Consider the following 16,774-nt stretch of genomic DNA (forward strand, 5'->3'; position numbering starts at 1 on the left):
CCACCTATTCTTCCCTGGGCCACTTTCCCTTTGGCCCTGTGCACCTTCTAGGCCCTTCATAGCAGGGTCTGCAGCCTGGCAGGTAATGGGGCTGGAGCCCTCTCCTGCTCCCCCGAGCCTGCCCAGCACTGCTCTGTCCAAGGTGCTGGCTCCTTGCTTCAGGAGCCTGTCCTTCTCCCTCACTAGTCAGGGAAAGACTGCCTTCTTTGCTGCTAGGCCGTCTTTATATAAGGCCTCCCCCAGCCCTGATTGGCTGCCTCTTCCTTCCCCTGATTGGCCCTCCACAGGCCTTTATTGATTGGCTGCTGGTCTGTGCAGCCTCAAATTCCTGTTCCAGCCCTTTTCTCAGGGGGTGGGGCAACCACCCCACCACAAGTAGAAAATTGATAAGGGAAATAAGGGGACACAAGGAGACCTTTATGGCCAGCAAAGGACAATAAGAAGGAGTTTTGCAAGCATATTAGGAACAAAAAGAATCCTGACAATGGTATTGGTCCATCACTAGATGGAAATGGTAGAATTATCAATAATGCAGAAAAGGCTGAAGTGTTCAATAAGTATTTCTGTTCTTTTTCTTTGGGGAGGGCTGGGGGAGGAAGCAGTACCCTCGCTCGGGCCCTGCAGGGGCTGAGGCTCCAAGGGCGGAGGGAGCACATGAAAATAGGTTAGATCTAACGCAGAGCTGCTTCATCAACCCTGTTACCCTCTAGTTCCATTTGCTGGAATATAGGGTTAACTAATCCAGAAGAAGACTTTTATTCAGTGCAATACTGGACTATATTGGGGGGCGGACCAGTCAACAACTCGTTGCGTGCACTAGTTTCTAGCTATGGCACAGAGTGGTGCAGCAGCAGGATGACTGGGCTCCTTGCATGTTATTTGCATTCGGTGAGAGAAGGCAAAGCAAAGTCCCCAGCCACAGGCTTTCCAGACCTGGAGATAGGGAGCTGGTTTAGGAAGCCGGTCACTTTCCTCCTGGAACTGAGTTAGATTAGAGCTAACATGGGCACAGAGCACTTCTTGGTGAAAGAAAAGCGGGATTCCAGTGCGTGAGTGACTTGGAGATAGTGGAGCTGGTACATGTCATATTAGTGCCAACCCCAACTGCTGAAAAATGGAGTCTGTCCCCACTCCTGGACTGAGACTGTTTTAAAAAATTTATGAAATTAAAAAGAAAATGGAGTTCTCTTTATTTGCCTTCTGGCTTCTGTGCCTTCGGGGAGTACTCGGCTCGCTTTTTCTCTGCAGCCAGGAGCACTGGAAACTTATATGTAAAAAGACAACTGAGCTTCTCACTAAGTCACTTGGGCTCTGGGGGCTGGGGCTTGAAGGGAAACCCCAAATATTGTGAGACTCATGGTACAATAACAATCGTTGGCAACACTGCATGTGTTGTGAAAACAGTCATAGAACCTTCAAAGGAAGGCTGCTGTTAACACATGAGATGGATTGCATCAGCTGTGTCTTTCTTAGGGTGCTATCACACTTCAGTTGGGTTCAGGGGAAATGCCCAGTTTGACCCCAAGGCAGCAATAAAACAAATCACTCTCTTTGCCACCTGCATTGAAGGAATGACCCCCAAATCATCTGCCCTCTGCAGAAAGCTCGGGCCAGCCCCCTGCAGAGGGATGACTTTCGCCCTTCTCTGAATGAAATACCATTGTCTGTGCACAGTGAGGTCTCCGGCAGAGGGAGGGGCAAAGCGCAGCCCTGTCAGGGAGCATATCCTGTTTCTGTGCGGAGCCCCAGTGCCCCCTTACACTTCTTTGCAGCCCTGCACAGGGGTTTTCGCTGCAGTGTGACTACGCGTAGTTACTTCATATCATTGTTTAGGGGCCAATGAAGAATTACAGACTGTAATATCAAGGCTTTGAACTTTAAACTCCTGCCCTGTGTTTTGGCTAAACCTGGCTCTGATTGCATTCCTCACTGGAGGCTCAAAATAGGAGCCTTGATCTTCTGCCTTTCAGCCACGGGGTGGGTGAATGGGGGGTGTTTCAGTATTTCCACACTGGAGAAAAGCCTTTTCTTTATACCTTCCTTCCTGGAAAATGGCAGACAGACACACAGGCTCGGTGTTTAGGGATATCCCTGGCTGCAGCTCTGTGGGAGACCTTGGTGCCCTTTCAGTGCTGCGCTGGAAGATCTGAGTCTGCACACACGGGGCACGGTGCAAGGCAGTTCCCTAGGGGCTCTCACCGAGTGGGAATTAGCCTTACTGCTATCCAGCAGCTCCGAGAGCTGCCTGTTGGCCAGGCCTATCGCGTGTCACACATTGTGGTGCCCTCTGGGTGGCTGTCATCCTTTCTCTCACTGGCCTGGGTCCTGCAGTTGGGGTAAATGGCTCTTTTCTCTTCCGTCCCTTCCTTGCATTATGCACCTTGCACAAGAGAGGTCAGCAGGACACCAATTAGAACCTGCCCTGGGCCTTTACCTGTGTCTCCCATGGGATTGGCTGGGGCCAGGCTCTGGGAGGGGGGAGGGGAGACCTTTGGGAGATTCAGCTGGTGGACACTGGGGTGTTGAGGGATCGGTGGGGAATATTCTCTCTTCTCCCTTCCCTGCTGCGTCCTCATCACGTTTCCTAGCTGCCCTCTCCCCTCCTGTGCGGGTCTCTGCTGGCCAGGCCCCAGGCTCCCATTAATGGCTTGCAGTTGGCTGGGAGGTGGACGTGGAGTCGCTAGGGCCGCTGTCCGGATCAGGTTACACCACTTGTGTCTGTCCATGCAGGATGTTCCCCTGCCAGGGATTCCACAGATATCTCCTGGAGGTAAAAAAGGAAAGCGAGCTACACTCTTGCACCCAGTGGGAGCTGCTGAGCTGTGGGGAGGCTCCAACCGGGAGTGCTGCAGCCTCCCCACCATGTCTCCGTAGGCCGCCGTGGGCTGGGGCAGCTTCCCGGGGGCTTGGCTCATTCCCTTCCCTTGGCAATGTCCCCTGAGTGAGGGGGGTGGTGCGGAGATGCCCCCCTCCATGGGTCACCCACCATGTCTAACGGCTACCGTACTCTGTCCCAGCACCTCAATGACCTGAAGAAGGAGAACTTCAGCCTCAAGCTGCGCATCTACTTCCTGGAGGAGCGCATGCAGCAGAAGTATGAGGCCAGCCGGGAGGACGTCTACAAGCGGGTGAGTACGGCAGGCTGGGATGGATGGTGCAGCCGCGGCGTCTTCGGGCCCCGCAGGGCACTGCGGGGGCTTGGGTGCCTTGGGGTAGGCCTGGGGGGGGTGGTCAGCAGGGTCTGGGTCCTGGCCGGCACTGCCAGGGAGGGTCTGAAGCTCCAGAGCATTGTTAGTGGGATGGGGTCTCACTGGAAGGGATTTGGGGTGAGGGTGGAGGGGAGGCGTCGTAGGAGCTGGGGCGAGGGTGTGTCAGCAGTGTGCTATGTGGGGAGGGGAGGAATCACACGGTTCTCGGTTAACGGGATCCAGGCCCAACGGGTGGATTGGTGTCTCCGAGGGACTGGGACCCAGTGGGGTGAAGAGAGGACTTCTTCAGTAAACAGACTTTGGGCTAGGCTCAGGTGAATCAGTCAGAGGAGTTCAGTCACCAGGTGGAGCAGTTTGTCACTTACAGGGGTAGGGGTGCAGGGACCATGTCTTTAAGGGGATCCGAGGCTGGGGGTGTAGTTTAGGGGGATTCAGCTCTTGCATCCTGGGGGGCTTCTGGCGCTAAGCAGAGGGGTGGGGGTGGCGCTGGTTGAGGGGTTTATTCAGCCAGTCCCTCAGATCAGTGTCAGGGTATGGTGTGTGCGTGTGCTGGGGGAGCAGGAGGGTGGTGTCAGGCTGTGTCTTGGCCTGGGCACTGGGGTGGGAATCGGAGACGTCAGGGACTCAGCATTGATACACCCATCAGCCCTTTCTGGCCTTCTGCAAAAATCCCCATAAACTAGCAATGGGGGAGCCACCAAATACAGGGGATGCGGCTGAGGGTTCAGGGAGTTGGGTGCTTCTGTGAGCCAGTGGAGGATCCCCCCACCCCCCGAAGGCCAGCTCCCTCCCCCCAACAGCCCCTCTCCACAGCTCCATCCACAGCTGTCTCTGGTGAGGGCCTGATGGGAGGAAAGCAGGCACAGACCCACCCTCCCCCAACCTCTATCCAGAGCCCCCTTGTTCCTCTCACCATGATCTGTCCCCATTTAGCCCCCACCCCACTGATTCTCTGCTCCACGTCTATCACTGGTCCATGCTGCCCCGGCTCCTGAGCCATCCTTCACTGCTCCCCCCATGCAGTTCATGCTGTCGGTATTGCCCATCCCAAGGGTTTCCAAGTCATGAGTCAGGCCCCCCAAAACCCCACCAGTGGCTTAATCCTGATTTTTTTAAAAATTAGGAATTGGGATTTTTAAAAATTTGCCGACTCTTTGGGGATTGTGTTTCTCCACAAGCACCAGGGCTAGAGTCTTATTTCTAAGAGCAAAAGCTGAGCGTCTCACCTATTCACAGGACTCCAGGAGCTGGGGCTTTAAGAGTAACACCACGTATGGCGAGAGTTGGTGTCTCTGTGCTGGGCCCCAGGCCCCTGTGCTGGCCGGCCCTACCATTGTCGCTGATAATGTCCTTGCCCAGGATGTCCCCTCCCTGCTCTCACTGACAAGAAAAATAAGGAGCAGCTGTTCGTGTAATTAGGCAGCGAGAGGGTCAGTGTAACAGGAGCTGTTGGTGCACGGAAAAGAAGCCTTTTGACTCTGCTCTGGCCCCACGGATCAGAGTGGTGGGGTGATCGGAGCAAGAGTCCTCGCCAGTCGAGAGACTCCCTCCGGGTACTCCCATGCCATGGGGAGAAGCGCAGTAAAAGGCAGCAGATGGTTTCTCTCATCCCCGCAGTGACCCCCCCTTTTATCTGGGGTAAACATTCCTCAGCTTCCTTCACTGCAGCGTTGGCTAGGTCCTGGGACAACACGGGTGTGTGAGGCAGGTACACACTGATCCCCCAGTATGACACAGGGACTTTCCCAACTCTGGGCTCCCGTCCCCACCCCTGGTGGCCCCTTGCAGGACAGAGACAAATCCTTGACTCGGATGGGAAGATAACCCAGACCTGGGTGTTACAGTATGGGTGATCCCTCACCTTGTTAACCCTTGTGCAGCCCTACCAAGCCAGCCCACTGTTTCATACTTAGTCTAATCCATCCATACTCTCCCCCCCACCCCCCCACATCACATTTAAGTGACAAGAGCAGAAGGAAAGAAGAAAACGAAGCGTGCCTGGTAAGGCAAGTCCCACTCTCACTTAATCATTATGGTTGAAAAATCAAGGTCCTTGAAGCTAAGACATGTAGGAAAGGAAGGTTTTTGCAGCAGCATGAACTTGGCCATGTTGTTGTATCGGGTATTTCCTGGCATTAGGGAAGGATGCTAGTTTCTCCATGGTGAAGGTTAGAACACGCTTTCATTTCAGGAGGCCAGTGTTGGTCGCTCCCACAACCCCCACTTTGCCCCAGGTAAAGAAGTCACGATTGGGCGCTGTATGCACAAGCTCAAAGCCAGGTACAGTGATCAGGGGGTCTGAGATGGGGGAGGGGGAAGTGTGCAAAATTCAGCTCAAAGGAATTTGGCTGAGAAAGCTGGAAAAGGGGGTGAGAATGCAAACAGGCTCACGCTTAGCAAGCGCATTCTGCACTGCAGCCAGCGGTAGTTATTCTGATTTCACACACATACATTTGCTCACACGCTTACCCGTTGTGCGTGTGCATTCGAGTATGCGCAGATGCATAAGTACCTTTAGACACACACAGGGCTACCTTCACACATGCATCCACACACTCCTGCCTGTCTGTGTGCAGCCACACCCTGTGCACACAAACACTGCCGTTAAGTCTTTGCACACTTGCCCTGAGGTGTGTCAGTGTGTGCCATCATTCTCACACCCTTGCACACACATTTTCATGTGCATGCACATACATCCCTGCATGTGAGCGGATGTGCACTGCACTGTGGGAGACCTAGGCAAAGTGCTGACAGCTCTCCTCTGCCTCCAGTGTGTGAAAAGCACAGTGAAGGCAAAATGGGCCAGGCGCTGCCAGCCAATGGCGAGGGAGCCGCCCGCTGTTCCCAGGTAGCTGGAGTTATAAATAGATTGGTTACTGGGAGGATGTGTGGAGCTAACTGGCTGGAGCATTACCCACAGCCTGCAGCATGGCAGCTGGTAGAATGCGGTGTGATCTGGGCTTTGAGTGTCAGTGTATTGCTCTGCCCAGAGGGCAGGAAGATGGGTCCAAGTTCGACAGTGCACAGTAGCTCATCTGATGTTTGGAGTGTGCAGAACCCCATTGCACACCCAGGCACTCTCCAGGAGCAGGCTGCGCCCTTGTTCAGGTGGGATCGTGCCAGGAAGTCCCTTGAGTTGCCTCCCATGCAATTACATTTTCTGACCTTTAATGTGATGTAGCAAAGGTGGGGCATTTAACGCTGCATGGGACACCTTCAGCAGCAGCGCTCCAAACCTGTGCTAAGTACGTTTGGCGTTAGCCCAGCTCAGCTAGAGTGGGTCAGGAATTTATTAATGACACATTGGAAAATGGCAATTTGTCAAAACGTAAACTGTCCACTGGAATGTACCAGTTTTGAGAAAACGTTCATGGGGAAAGGTTTCCCAGGGCCAGGAGAGCTGGGGTTTTTTTTTGGAGGGGAGAGGAATAGTCACCTACCCTGGAATAGATAGTAGCCCAGGGGTTAAAGCATGAATATGGGAGACCTAAGTTCAAATCCCTGCTCTGCCTAATTTGGAACAGGGACTTGACCCTGGACTGTTCTGTTTTTATTATCAAAAAACTTCAAAAGGTCCCAGGTTTGTCCTGTTACAGGACAGGAACTCTTTTGAAATCTCAAACTGTTGTGAGACAGGAAAGCCATTTCCCACCCAGCTCTGGTCAGCCCACCTTGGCCCCCTCCCAACAGACCCCACTCAGCAGGTAGAAGATTGGCCTATGTGGCCGAAAACCAGGAGGAGGCCAAGGCGGATAGGAGACACTGGGCTTTGTGCAGGGAACAGCTGATCTCTGCTCTGGAGGGCAGGCAGCTGGAGTTGTACATTCTGTTCCCAAGGCAGTAAGTGTTGCTGGGGTGTTCAGCCAGGCAGCTCAGGGTATGCTAACTGCCGCTCCTGGGCTTCACATTTAAGGTAGAGAACTAAGCAGTGGCTATGGCAGGGAAGAGCACACTGCTCTGGGCAGCTCCTGTCCCTACTACAGCAACCATCAGGGACCCAGTGCCTAGAGAGTTGGTTTGTAGTAACCACAGGGTCTGCACAACTTAGGACTGGCTTATGGTGTGTTGGGGACCGTACTGGAATATCAAGCTGTCGCTTTGTGTGGGTTTGCAAAGCTGGGGTTTGGGTAAGTTTCCAGTCACGCTTGCAGGCTCGGACGCTCTGCAGGGAAGCGTGCGATCTGAGCCTAGCTGCAGTTAGTTTGCAGCTTCTACTCCTGAGGGAATTACGCACCAAAAAAATAAAAGTTCTGCCCACAATATTTTAAAATTCTGCATATTTTATTTGTCATTAAATAAATATGGAGGCTCTAGCATTGTAGTGGGGAGCACAGAGAGGTGGGAGATCACCCTGAAGCCCCTACCCCCCGGGACATGGACTTGGTGGTGAGCCTGCATCCAACCCTGATACAGTGCAAAAGCCAGGCCTGCCACAGATACACCCCTGGGCCCTGCCCTTCTGTGCCAAGAGCACCAAGATAGTGAGTGAGAAGGACAGAGTCTTGCATGCATGTCCAGCCCTGGCCCCCAAACCAGGTGTGGGTCAGGCATGCTCAGCCGGGCAGGATCCAAGTGTGGAGTGGCTTAGTGTGGGGGGACACAGGTGTGGAGTGAGAGGGTTCTGCGTGGGGCAATCTGGGTGCTGGCGGCTCAGTGGGGGTTCCTGGTATGTGGGGAATCTGGATGCACAGGATCTTGTTGGGGGGTTCCAGGTGCAGGGACAGGAGGACTCTGCAGGGGGGTCTAGGTGAAGGTGGCAGGGGCTCAGTGGGAAGGTCTGGGGGGATGGGGCTTGGCAGCAGGCATCTGGGTGTGGAGCGCTCAGTGTGGGGGATTTGGATGCTGGGGGAATGGAAGTTGGTGGGGTGGGGATTCGGATGCAGCTGCTTGGGGCCTAGTGAGGTGGGGATCCAGGCGTGGGGGGCAGGCTTATTGGGATGGGGTTTTCAGTGGGGGGCTGAGGGGTGGTGGTCTGTGTGCAGGGGTGGTCCAGATGAGGGGGGTGGGGCTTCATCGGAGTCCAGATGCAGAGGGCGATGGGGCTCAGCAGGAGAGTCTGGGTGTGGGGGTTGAGGCTCAGTGGGGTGAGGGTTCGGGTGTGTGGGGCTCGTATGGGGGTTCTGGGTGTGTGGGGGAGAGGCTTGGTGGGGGGAGTCTGGATATGGGGGAGTTCAGATGCATGGGGGTTGGGCGGATCAGGAAGCAGCTCCCGATACAGTGACCCCTCCCCCCACAGCTGAGGAGTGATAGGAGCAGGAAGCAGCGGGGGGCAGGAATGGACTGCGGAGCTTCCTGCACCCAAGGGAGGTTTCTGTGGGTGGGTCTGACCCAGCCCCAGCTGCTTCTCCTCATCCTCCTCAGCCCAGCCGGGACTACCAGCTGAGCCTGATGCAGGATAGGAGACAGGGCTGGGGCATCCCCAGCCCCCCTTCTCCCCCGCAGTGATTTACCTATCTGCCAGCTTCTCTGGGCACCTGAAACAATGTACCTGTATTGCTGGGGAGGGGCACTTGACCACTCTTGCAGCGTCCCTTTTCTTCCCTGTCAAAAGTAATTTTTCTGCAGGAAGAAAAGAAATCTGCTGGGTACATGAATTCTGTGCATGCGCAGTGGTGCAGAATTCCCCCAGAAGTAAGCTTTGAGCAAGATGGGGTGAGTTGTGCCTCTCTGCTGTAGGGAGCAGCCTGCTTTGTTGCTCTCTGTTTTTGGGTTCTTGTGTGTTCTTGTTCTGAATTCTAAGAAATAAGGTCATGTTGCATCACGGCTTTCCAGCAAAAGTATTTGGTGGTTTTATCTAGCTTCTGTGTGTGTTTATGATGTGAACATAATCCCAACTGTACATATAAAATGATGGGGTCTAATTTAGCTGTTACCACTCAGGAAAGAGATCTTGGAGTCACTGTGGATAATTCTCTGAAAACATCCACTCAATGTGCAGCGGCAGTTAAAACAGCTAACAGAATGCTGGGAATAATTAAAAAAGGGATAGATAATAGGACAGAAAATATGTGTCCTCTATATAAATTCATGGTACGCCCATATCTTGAATACTGTGTACAGATGTGGTTGCTCCATCTCAAAAAAGATACATTGGAATTGGAAAAGGTTCAGAAAAGGGCAACAAAGATTATTAGGGGTATGGAATGGCTTCCGTATGAGGAGAGATTAATAAGGCTAGGACTTTTCAGCTTGGAAAAGAGAAGGCTAAGGGGAGACATGATTGAGGTCTATAAAATCATGATTGGTGTAGAGAAAGTAGATAAGAAAGTGTTGTTTACTACTTTTCATAACACAAGAACTAGGGGTCACCGAATGAAATTAATAGGCAGCAGGTTTAAAACAAATAAAAGGAAGTATTTCTTTATAGAACACACAGTCAACCTGTGGAACTCCTTGCCAGAGGATGTTGTGAAGGCCAAGATCATAACAGGGTTCAAAAAAGAACTAGATAAATTCATGGAGTATAGGTCCATCAATGGCTATTAGCCAGGATCGGCAGAAATGGTGTCCCTAGCCTCTATTTGCCAGAAGCTGGGAATGAGAGACAGGAGATGGATCACTTAATGATCCATCCCCTGGGGGGGAGGGATAGCTCAGTGGTTTGAGCATTGGCCTACTAAACCCAGGGTTGTGAGTTCAATCCTTGAGGGGGCCATTTAGGGATCTGGGGAAAAATTGGGGATTGGTCCTGCTTTGAGCAGGGTGTTAGACTAGATGACCTCTTGAGGTCCCTTCCAGCCCTGATATTCTATGATTACCTGTTCTGTTCATTCCTTCTGGGACTGGCCATTGTTGGAAGACAGGATGCTGGGCTGGATGGACCTTTGGTCTGACCCTGTAGGGCCATTCTTATGTTCTTAACATAATGTAGCTCAGTCAGAGCAGTAGAGGGCAGGAGGGAATCCAAATTGTAATGCCGTTGGCAAGTTAACCACTGAACTCTCTAAAAGGGTCTCCCATTGAGAGAGGTGGGGAAGTGAGTTGGACATGCTCAAGCTCAAACTCTCTTAGCCCTACGTATGCCGCCCGTAGTGCTGAGAATGTTCAAGGGAGCCTGTCACTTGCCCTTCATGGAGCCAGGATGAAGTGTACGGAGAGGCTGCGCTGGGTGAGCTCACACATTCTTGTCCCCTTCTGTTAGTTGCTTTTCTTGCTACATTCTTCTCTGCTGGCGCCTTGGCACGTGAGTCACTAATGGAGGCTCCAGGCTGCTGCTTTACACCCAGTGGGCTAAATCCAGCAGTGATGTGTCGGGGCAGAGTGTAGGTTACACCCTGTGATGTTTGAGAGTTTAAGTCCAAGTGAGTGTTTAGGGGCCTTACACTGGTGCGGGGGGGGGGGGGGGCAGGTGAAGACGTGACACCCATTTAGACTCAGGGGCCTGCTGGGTGTAGTTTACACCCCCTTCCCCATCACCCCGCATGTGGTCCCAGGCATCTGTGACAGTGATCTGTAATCTGTGTAATCACTTCTTCATTGTAACTGTTAAATGCACAAGTGTGGCTGAGATTTTGCCCCTGAGAGCTGTACCCAGAGGGGGGCTGTGGGTGTGATTGCCCTTGGACCAGGTGGAGTTGGGGTGTCACCCCATTTCCTTCCCCTCCCAGCCCCCCTGGAGAGCTCTTCGGGGGGGTGGACTGGGTGGGCAGCAGGCAGGAAGCAGATTGAGGACAGAGCCTGGCGTCTCCCTCCCACTGCCCCTGGAGATCTTTTGTGTTGCCTGTCTCGGTGTCTTGGGACGCAGCCGGGGGCTCACAGCCGAGATCAGGCCCTTAAGTCATTGGTCTGAACAGCGGCGACTAAATTTAGACACATATCAGTGACCTGACTGAATGTGGGGGTGGCTGGGCTCCTCTGTTAAGTCAGTCACTTAGATGCCTAAATTTAGACATCCAGCTTTGACAATGCTGGCATGAGTCCCATTCATGCTGGGACAGTTTGGGGATCACTCTGAGCAGTCAGGGGGTCTCTGACCACCTGCCCTGTAACCCTGGGTGCCTTAATGCTGTGCTGTTCTGGCTCAGAGCCTGATACCAGTAGCTGACTGCCAGGCATGAGCGTCTCACCACCTGATCTTCCAGCAGCCTAGTTCCCTCCAACAGCCCTTCTGGTCCCCAGTCCCTCCAAATCCATCCACCCTGAGTTCTTAACTAGCAGACACAGGGCCTTTTCCCTTCTGGATCGTCACCCCGGCAGGAGTGAAACTGGCCCCTACTTATCAGCTCACTTTGGCACACACCACACAGTTTGCACAACAGAGACCTGCTTGGGTAAAAATAAACACAAGGGTTATTTAATAGAACAGCCCCGGATTCAGAGCTGAAATAGATAGGGGACAAGAACACAGAGAGGCTACACAGAAAACAACCAAAGCTGCAGCCTCAGGTGTTATCCTTTCACAGTAGATAAAACTCTCTTTTCTCATACAAGTTACCTTTGCTGAGCTTCTCAGCATGCCAGTTAGCTATAAAATCCCTCTTAGTAGCTGTTCTCTATTTGCTTTACCTGTAAAGGGTTAAAAGTCTCACTGCGATGCATAGGTAAAGGGAAGTGAGTGGGCACCTGGCCAGAAGAGCCAATGGGAAGGCTAGGACTTCTTAAAATTGAAACAAGACTCCCCTTTTGTCTGTCTGAGGTTGTTCTCCCAGAGAGAGGGAACAGGGCAGCAACTACGCTGTAAGAAGCTTGGGGCCAGGTATGAAAAATCATCCGTATCATACCTAGAAACTACTCATTTAAAACCTCACATAAGTAAGTAGATCAGGAAATGTCTAGGAAGATGTAATTAGGTTTATCTCTTTTTAGTTCTTTATGGCTTGTGGACTCCTCTGTGCTAACCCCAGGTGCTGTTGTTCTGCTTGTAACCTTTAAGCTGGACCTCAAGAAAGTTATTTTTGGTGTTTAATCCTTGTAGTTTCCCGTTTAAAAAAAAAAAATCTAGCAATAGCCTGAGTTTCCAGAGGTATTGTCTTTCTCTCTCTCTCTCTCTTTTTTTAAATAAAATTTACCTTTTTTTAAGAACAGGATTGGATTCTTGTATCCTAAGAGGTTTGTGCACGTTGTTTAATTACCTGGTGGCAACAGCTGATTTCCTTTGTTTTTTCTTTCTCAGCTCTTCCCCAGAGGGTGGGTGAAAGGGCTTGAGGGTACCTCACAGGAAGGAATCCCAAGTGCGCCTTCCTGGGTTCTCAAAGGGGTTTTGCACTGGGTGGTGGCAGCATCTACCCATCCAAGGTCAGAGAAAAGCTGTGACCTTGGGAGTTTAATACAAGCCTGGAGTGGCCAGTATTCATTTTTAGAATTCTTGCGGGCTCCCACCTTCTGCACTTGACGTGCCAGAGTGGGGATTTAGCCTTGACATTGGTGCTAGGAGCTAGTCTCATCTGTTTGGGGATGCAGCCCCTCGCCGCCAGGCTGACCACCTCCCATGGAGAGGTGGGGCTGAACGTTGCAGTACAGGTTAGGAGCACGGTTTAATATCTACCCAGATACATGGATTCATGACCACAGGCCCGTCTATGCATCTCTGGGGCTGTCAAGTGCAGAACATGACCAGCTTTCAGAAGAGACCTTCCTTGACATTTTTATACACAGCAACATTGTATACAGCCAGTTGACTCAATTGCTTATTCTTTGGGGTTTGGACCCTCTGTTCTTCCCTTGGGCGGCTGCACCCTGACCATCACCTGTTCAGTTAGGACAGGCTAGTCTAAATCTTCAGCCAGAGACAGAACTGCATGTAGCTACAGCACTGGGCTTGCAGACAGGGCAAGTTTGACTCAGTGGCCCCTGGTGACACCCCATCTCACCATTAGCATGGCTAAGACACCTACGGAGGGTGAGCTTGAGAAAGGGCCCTGTCCTATGACAGTCTGGGATTTATTCCCAGCCATGCTACAGGGCTGTGATCTTGGGCAAGTCACCCATCTCTCTGCCTCCCATCTTTTGAGTGGGAATAATAACCCTTTCCTAGCCTCCAGAGGATTAGCTCGCTAAGCCTGAGGTGGCTCGATACCATGGTGATGAGCATCCTAGATAAGCCAGTAACTCATGGCAAGCGTGAGTGGTTCTGCCATTGCTTTAAGTGGCAGCCCCTGCATTTGTCCCAAGCTGGATAACAAGCTGTTTTTGAACCTCGGAGGTGCCAGATTTGCTCAGACCCGAAGCCCAGCTAGCCCTGTGTCTGACAACTTCAGCTGCTTTGGATCATGGTGGGATGGGGTGAAATACATCTGCCCTGATCTGTTTTGGGGCACATGGGGCCCAATCCTGCTCACTGGCTTCAATGGCTCATGAGCCAGCTTTGCGTGTTACTATGCTCTGCTGAGAGCGTCTCAGATCCAGAGCTGACTTTCCGCGTGCTCTGCTGATGTGAGTGTTTCACTGCTCCGTCAGACACCAGACAGCTGAAAGGAACCAAGGGCAGCCAGTCTCTCCTTAGCAGGATGGTGGTGGTGTCTAGGGGCCGGGCTTCTCATGTGCTGGCATTCTATGAAGAGATGGGGCCACCCCAGAGAGCTCCCAGGTGGATGTGACAAACGGATTCGGGGGGGAGCACATAAAGGAACAGTGAATTAACTCACGTAATAGGTTCCCACTGACCATTCAGATGCACATGGCTGTTGGCTGTGGCTAGATGAGACCAAGGCTGTAATACTGCTCCCCAAGGTGGTTATCACACAGCATTGGCTTATCTAGATGCTGCTAACCGAGACAGAGAGCTGCCTGGTACAAAACTGGACTCTAAGTATAGCTACTGATGCTTCTTGAAGCAGTGGTATCAGGTCCGGCATCCCCTGTCAGTCACCCAGAGGCTTGTAGCTGTTGTGGGGCTCTGAGGGGAGGTGCAGCTCTCTAGCAGCAGCACCGTGGTGTCCCAGCCAAGGTGGAGCTTACTTCTTAGGAGTGAACAAAGGGAATCCAGTCGTAGCACAAACATGCTCTTCAGGAACAGCCCATCTTCCCAGGGTCTGCCCTCTTCCATGACAGCCTGGGGCCTGTCTACTGGGGTGAGCTTTGGACTCCCGTCAGCTCCTCCTGCCTCTCATTGGTAGAAGTGTCTGCCCTACTTCATGGACTGGCAGCAGCAGGAGACCCCTCCCTCTGCTGTGGTGCCTGCAATGGCATCCTAAACCATTGGGCGGTCCGCCCTTGAGCCCAAACCACCCTGTTTCCCTTTCCTGGCCTTCCTAGCCAGCCCATTTGAAGCAGCTCCCCCTGCTCTTTAGTAGCACTCCTAAATCTGCTGTCTCCCCTGCCCCTGCAGGCTGTCCTTCTATCTCCCATGGCAGTCCTGGTCTCAGCCACATGCTCCCCCATCACGTGACCCCTGTACTCTCATCCCCTTCACCTGGGGAGGTGAGCAAAACCAGAGCCACACCCCTCCCACCCCCATAAAGGGGCTAGCTCACCCTGGCAGCAGTGGACTCTGAGGGGTATGTTCCACTCTAATGCCAGAGAGGTTCATGCAAAATCTAAGGGGCTCGGAGAGGAGCCACCAAAAGGATGCTGGGGTTGGCAGGGCTTGGCTTATGGTGGCTGAGGGGGAACTAGACAGCTGTGAGGGTCTGAAAGGTGGAAAGTGTCAAGGAAGAAGCGGAGCTGTCTAGCTTGGGCCGGGGGGGCTAGCAAGGGGTTGCTGCATTTGGGAAAAGGGAGATGCAGGCCGCTGTGCACAGGCACGTGGGGCACAGAACTATCTGGGTCCCTAGGGAGTTGCAGATGCTCAGCAATCTCTGTGGGGACAGATGAATCTGAGCCACGTGCCATAATAAACCCTCTCGGGTGTAGATCCCCTTGTGCAGGACTGCGGCTGGGCATCGCAGAGTCTTGCCATATCCATGTGCTGTGCATGGAGGCAGAGTGAGAAATGTATCTTTTCCAAAGCAGGCATCCTGGCTGGGCAGCAGACTGGTGGCTTAATAACTTGCCATGGTGTCTGCTTGCGTTCAGCCCTTTTCCTGCCTGTGTGCCCCAGAGCACTCAGCTCAGCGGGGACTCACCCCTGCAGGGCACTGCAGCGGGTCTGCGTTGCCCAACAGCTCCCCCACGGCCCTGGCTGTCCATCCCTGTTTGCGGTGGGGCGTTAGAGCCTGTGTTTATCCCTCTTTGCTATTTAAAACCTGTGCTAGACTCAGTCCTCTCCCTGGGCAGAGCCAGGTCATCGTCTCTGAAGGACGGCAGCTCGGGATTGCTCTCACTCTTGCCTGAGGCAGTGTGGTACCACCGTGTCAGTGAGCTGGAGGCTGTGATGAAGAGCCAATACCCCTCCTTAGCTCTTTCTGCCAGAGCCTCCCACTGCAGCCTGGGATAGTGCGCATTTTTGCTGAGATGAATTGCCCAACCCCAGCCGCAGGGGGAAGAGAGAAACGACTGGCCCACTGCAGCATGCAGGGTTTCTCTCGGACAGACTAGCCGCTCTACATTATTTTTACCAGGGCCAGTGTATGACAAAGTGCTTGTGTCAAGGCTGATTCCCCACGCTGGCACTTCAAGTGCAGAAGGTGGGGGCCCGCAAGGACTCTAAAAATTAATACTTGCCACTCCAGGCTTGTATTAAACTCGCAAGCTTACAGCTTTTCTCTGACCTTGGATTGGTAAATCCTGCCACCACCCAAGTGTAGAACCCCTTTGAGAACCCAGGAAGGCGCACTTGAGAATTCCTTCCTGTGGGGTACTCTCAAGCTCTTTCACCCCCATCCCCTCTGGGGAAGAGCTGAGAAAGGAAAAAAAAAAAAAGGAAATCAGCTGTTGCCACCTGCTAATTAAACAACACATGCACAAACCTCTTAAGACAAAAAAATCCAATTCTGTTCTTAAAAAAGGTAAATTTTATTAATTAAAAAAAGAAGAAAATACATCTGGGAATTTAGGCTTTTGCTAGATTAAAAAAAACCTACAAAGATTAAGCATCAAGAATAGCTTTCTTGAGGTCCAGCTTAAAGGTTACAAGCAAAACAAAAGCACCTGGGGTTAGCACAGAGGAATCCACAAGCCATAAAGAAATAAAAGGGAGAAACCTAATCACATCTTCCTAGACATTTCCTGATCTACTTACATATCTGGGGTTTTAGATGAGTAGTTTCTAGGTATGATACCGATGATTTTTCACACCTGGCCTAAGCTTCTCACAGCATAGCTGCTCCCTGTCTGCCTCTCCAGGAGAACAACCACAGACAGACAAAAGGGGAGTCTTGTTTCAATTTTAAAAAGTTCTAGCCTTCCCATCCGCTCTTCTGGCCAGGTGCCCACTCACTTCCTTTTATATATGCATAGCAGTGAGACTTTTTAACCCTTTACAGGTAGAGCAATTAAAGAACAGCTACTAAGAGGGATTTTACAGCTACTGGCTGGCTGGGTGTCCATAAAAGGGAGCTCCCCACCTTCATTTATTGCAGCGTGGTTCCAGGCAGGGCCCTGGGGGCCTTGGCTGCTGTAGAGACTGAGTAAGGCCTGGGTGTAGGAAATACTGAGTGACAGCACGTTGCCAGGCTGCAGCATATTCCCCTGACCGGCCGGGGAATACAGGGAAGAGGGTGATTCCTTCCTACGAGGTCACTGCACCT

General features: G+C 52.3%; 1 protein-coding gene across 3 annotated transcripts in view; it reads left to right on the top strand.

The window, feature by feature from the left end:
* PDE4DIP (phosphodiesterase 4D interacting protein) overlaps positions 1 to 16,774 on the top strand; it is a 150,196-nt gene that overhangs the window by 24,880 nt on the left and 108,542 nt on the right. For all 3 annotated transcript variants that reach the window (XM_073356288.1, XM_073356295.2, XM_073356287.1), the window contains exon 4: positions 3,018 to 3,128. In XM_073356288.1, coding sequence (XP_073212389.1) covers positions 3,018 to 3,128 — 111 coding nt within the window. The remainder of the gene's footprint in view (positions 1 to 3,017; positions 3,129 to 16,774) is intronic.

This window comes from Lepidochelys kempii, chromosome 8 (genome assembly GCF_965140285.1).
Source record: "Lepidochelys kempii isolate rLepKem1 chromosome 8, rLepKem1.hap1, whole genome shotgun sequence".
NCBI lineage: Eukaryota > Metazoa > Chordata > Testudines > Cheloniidae > Lepidochelys > Lepidochelys kempii.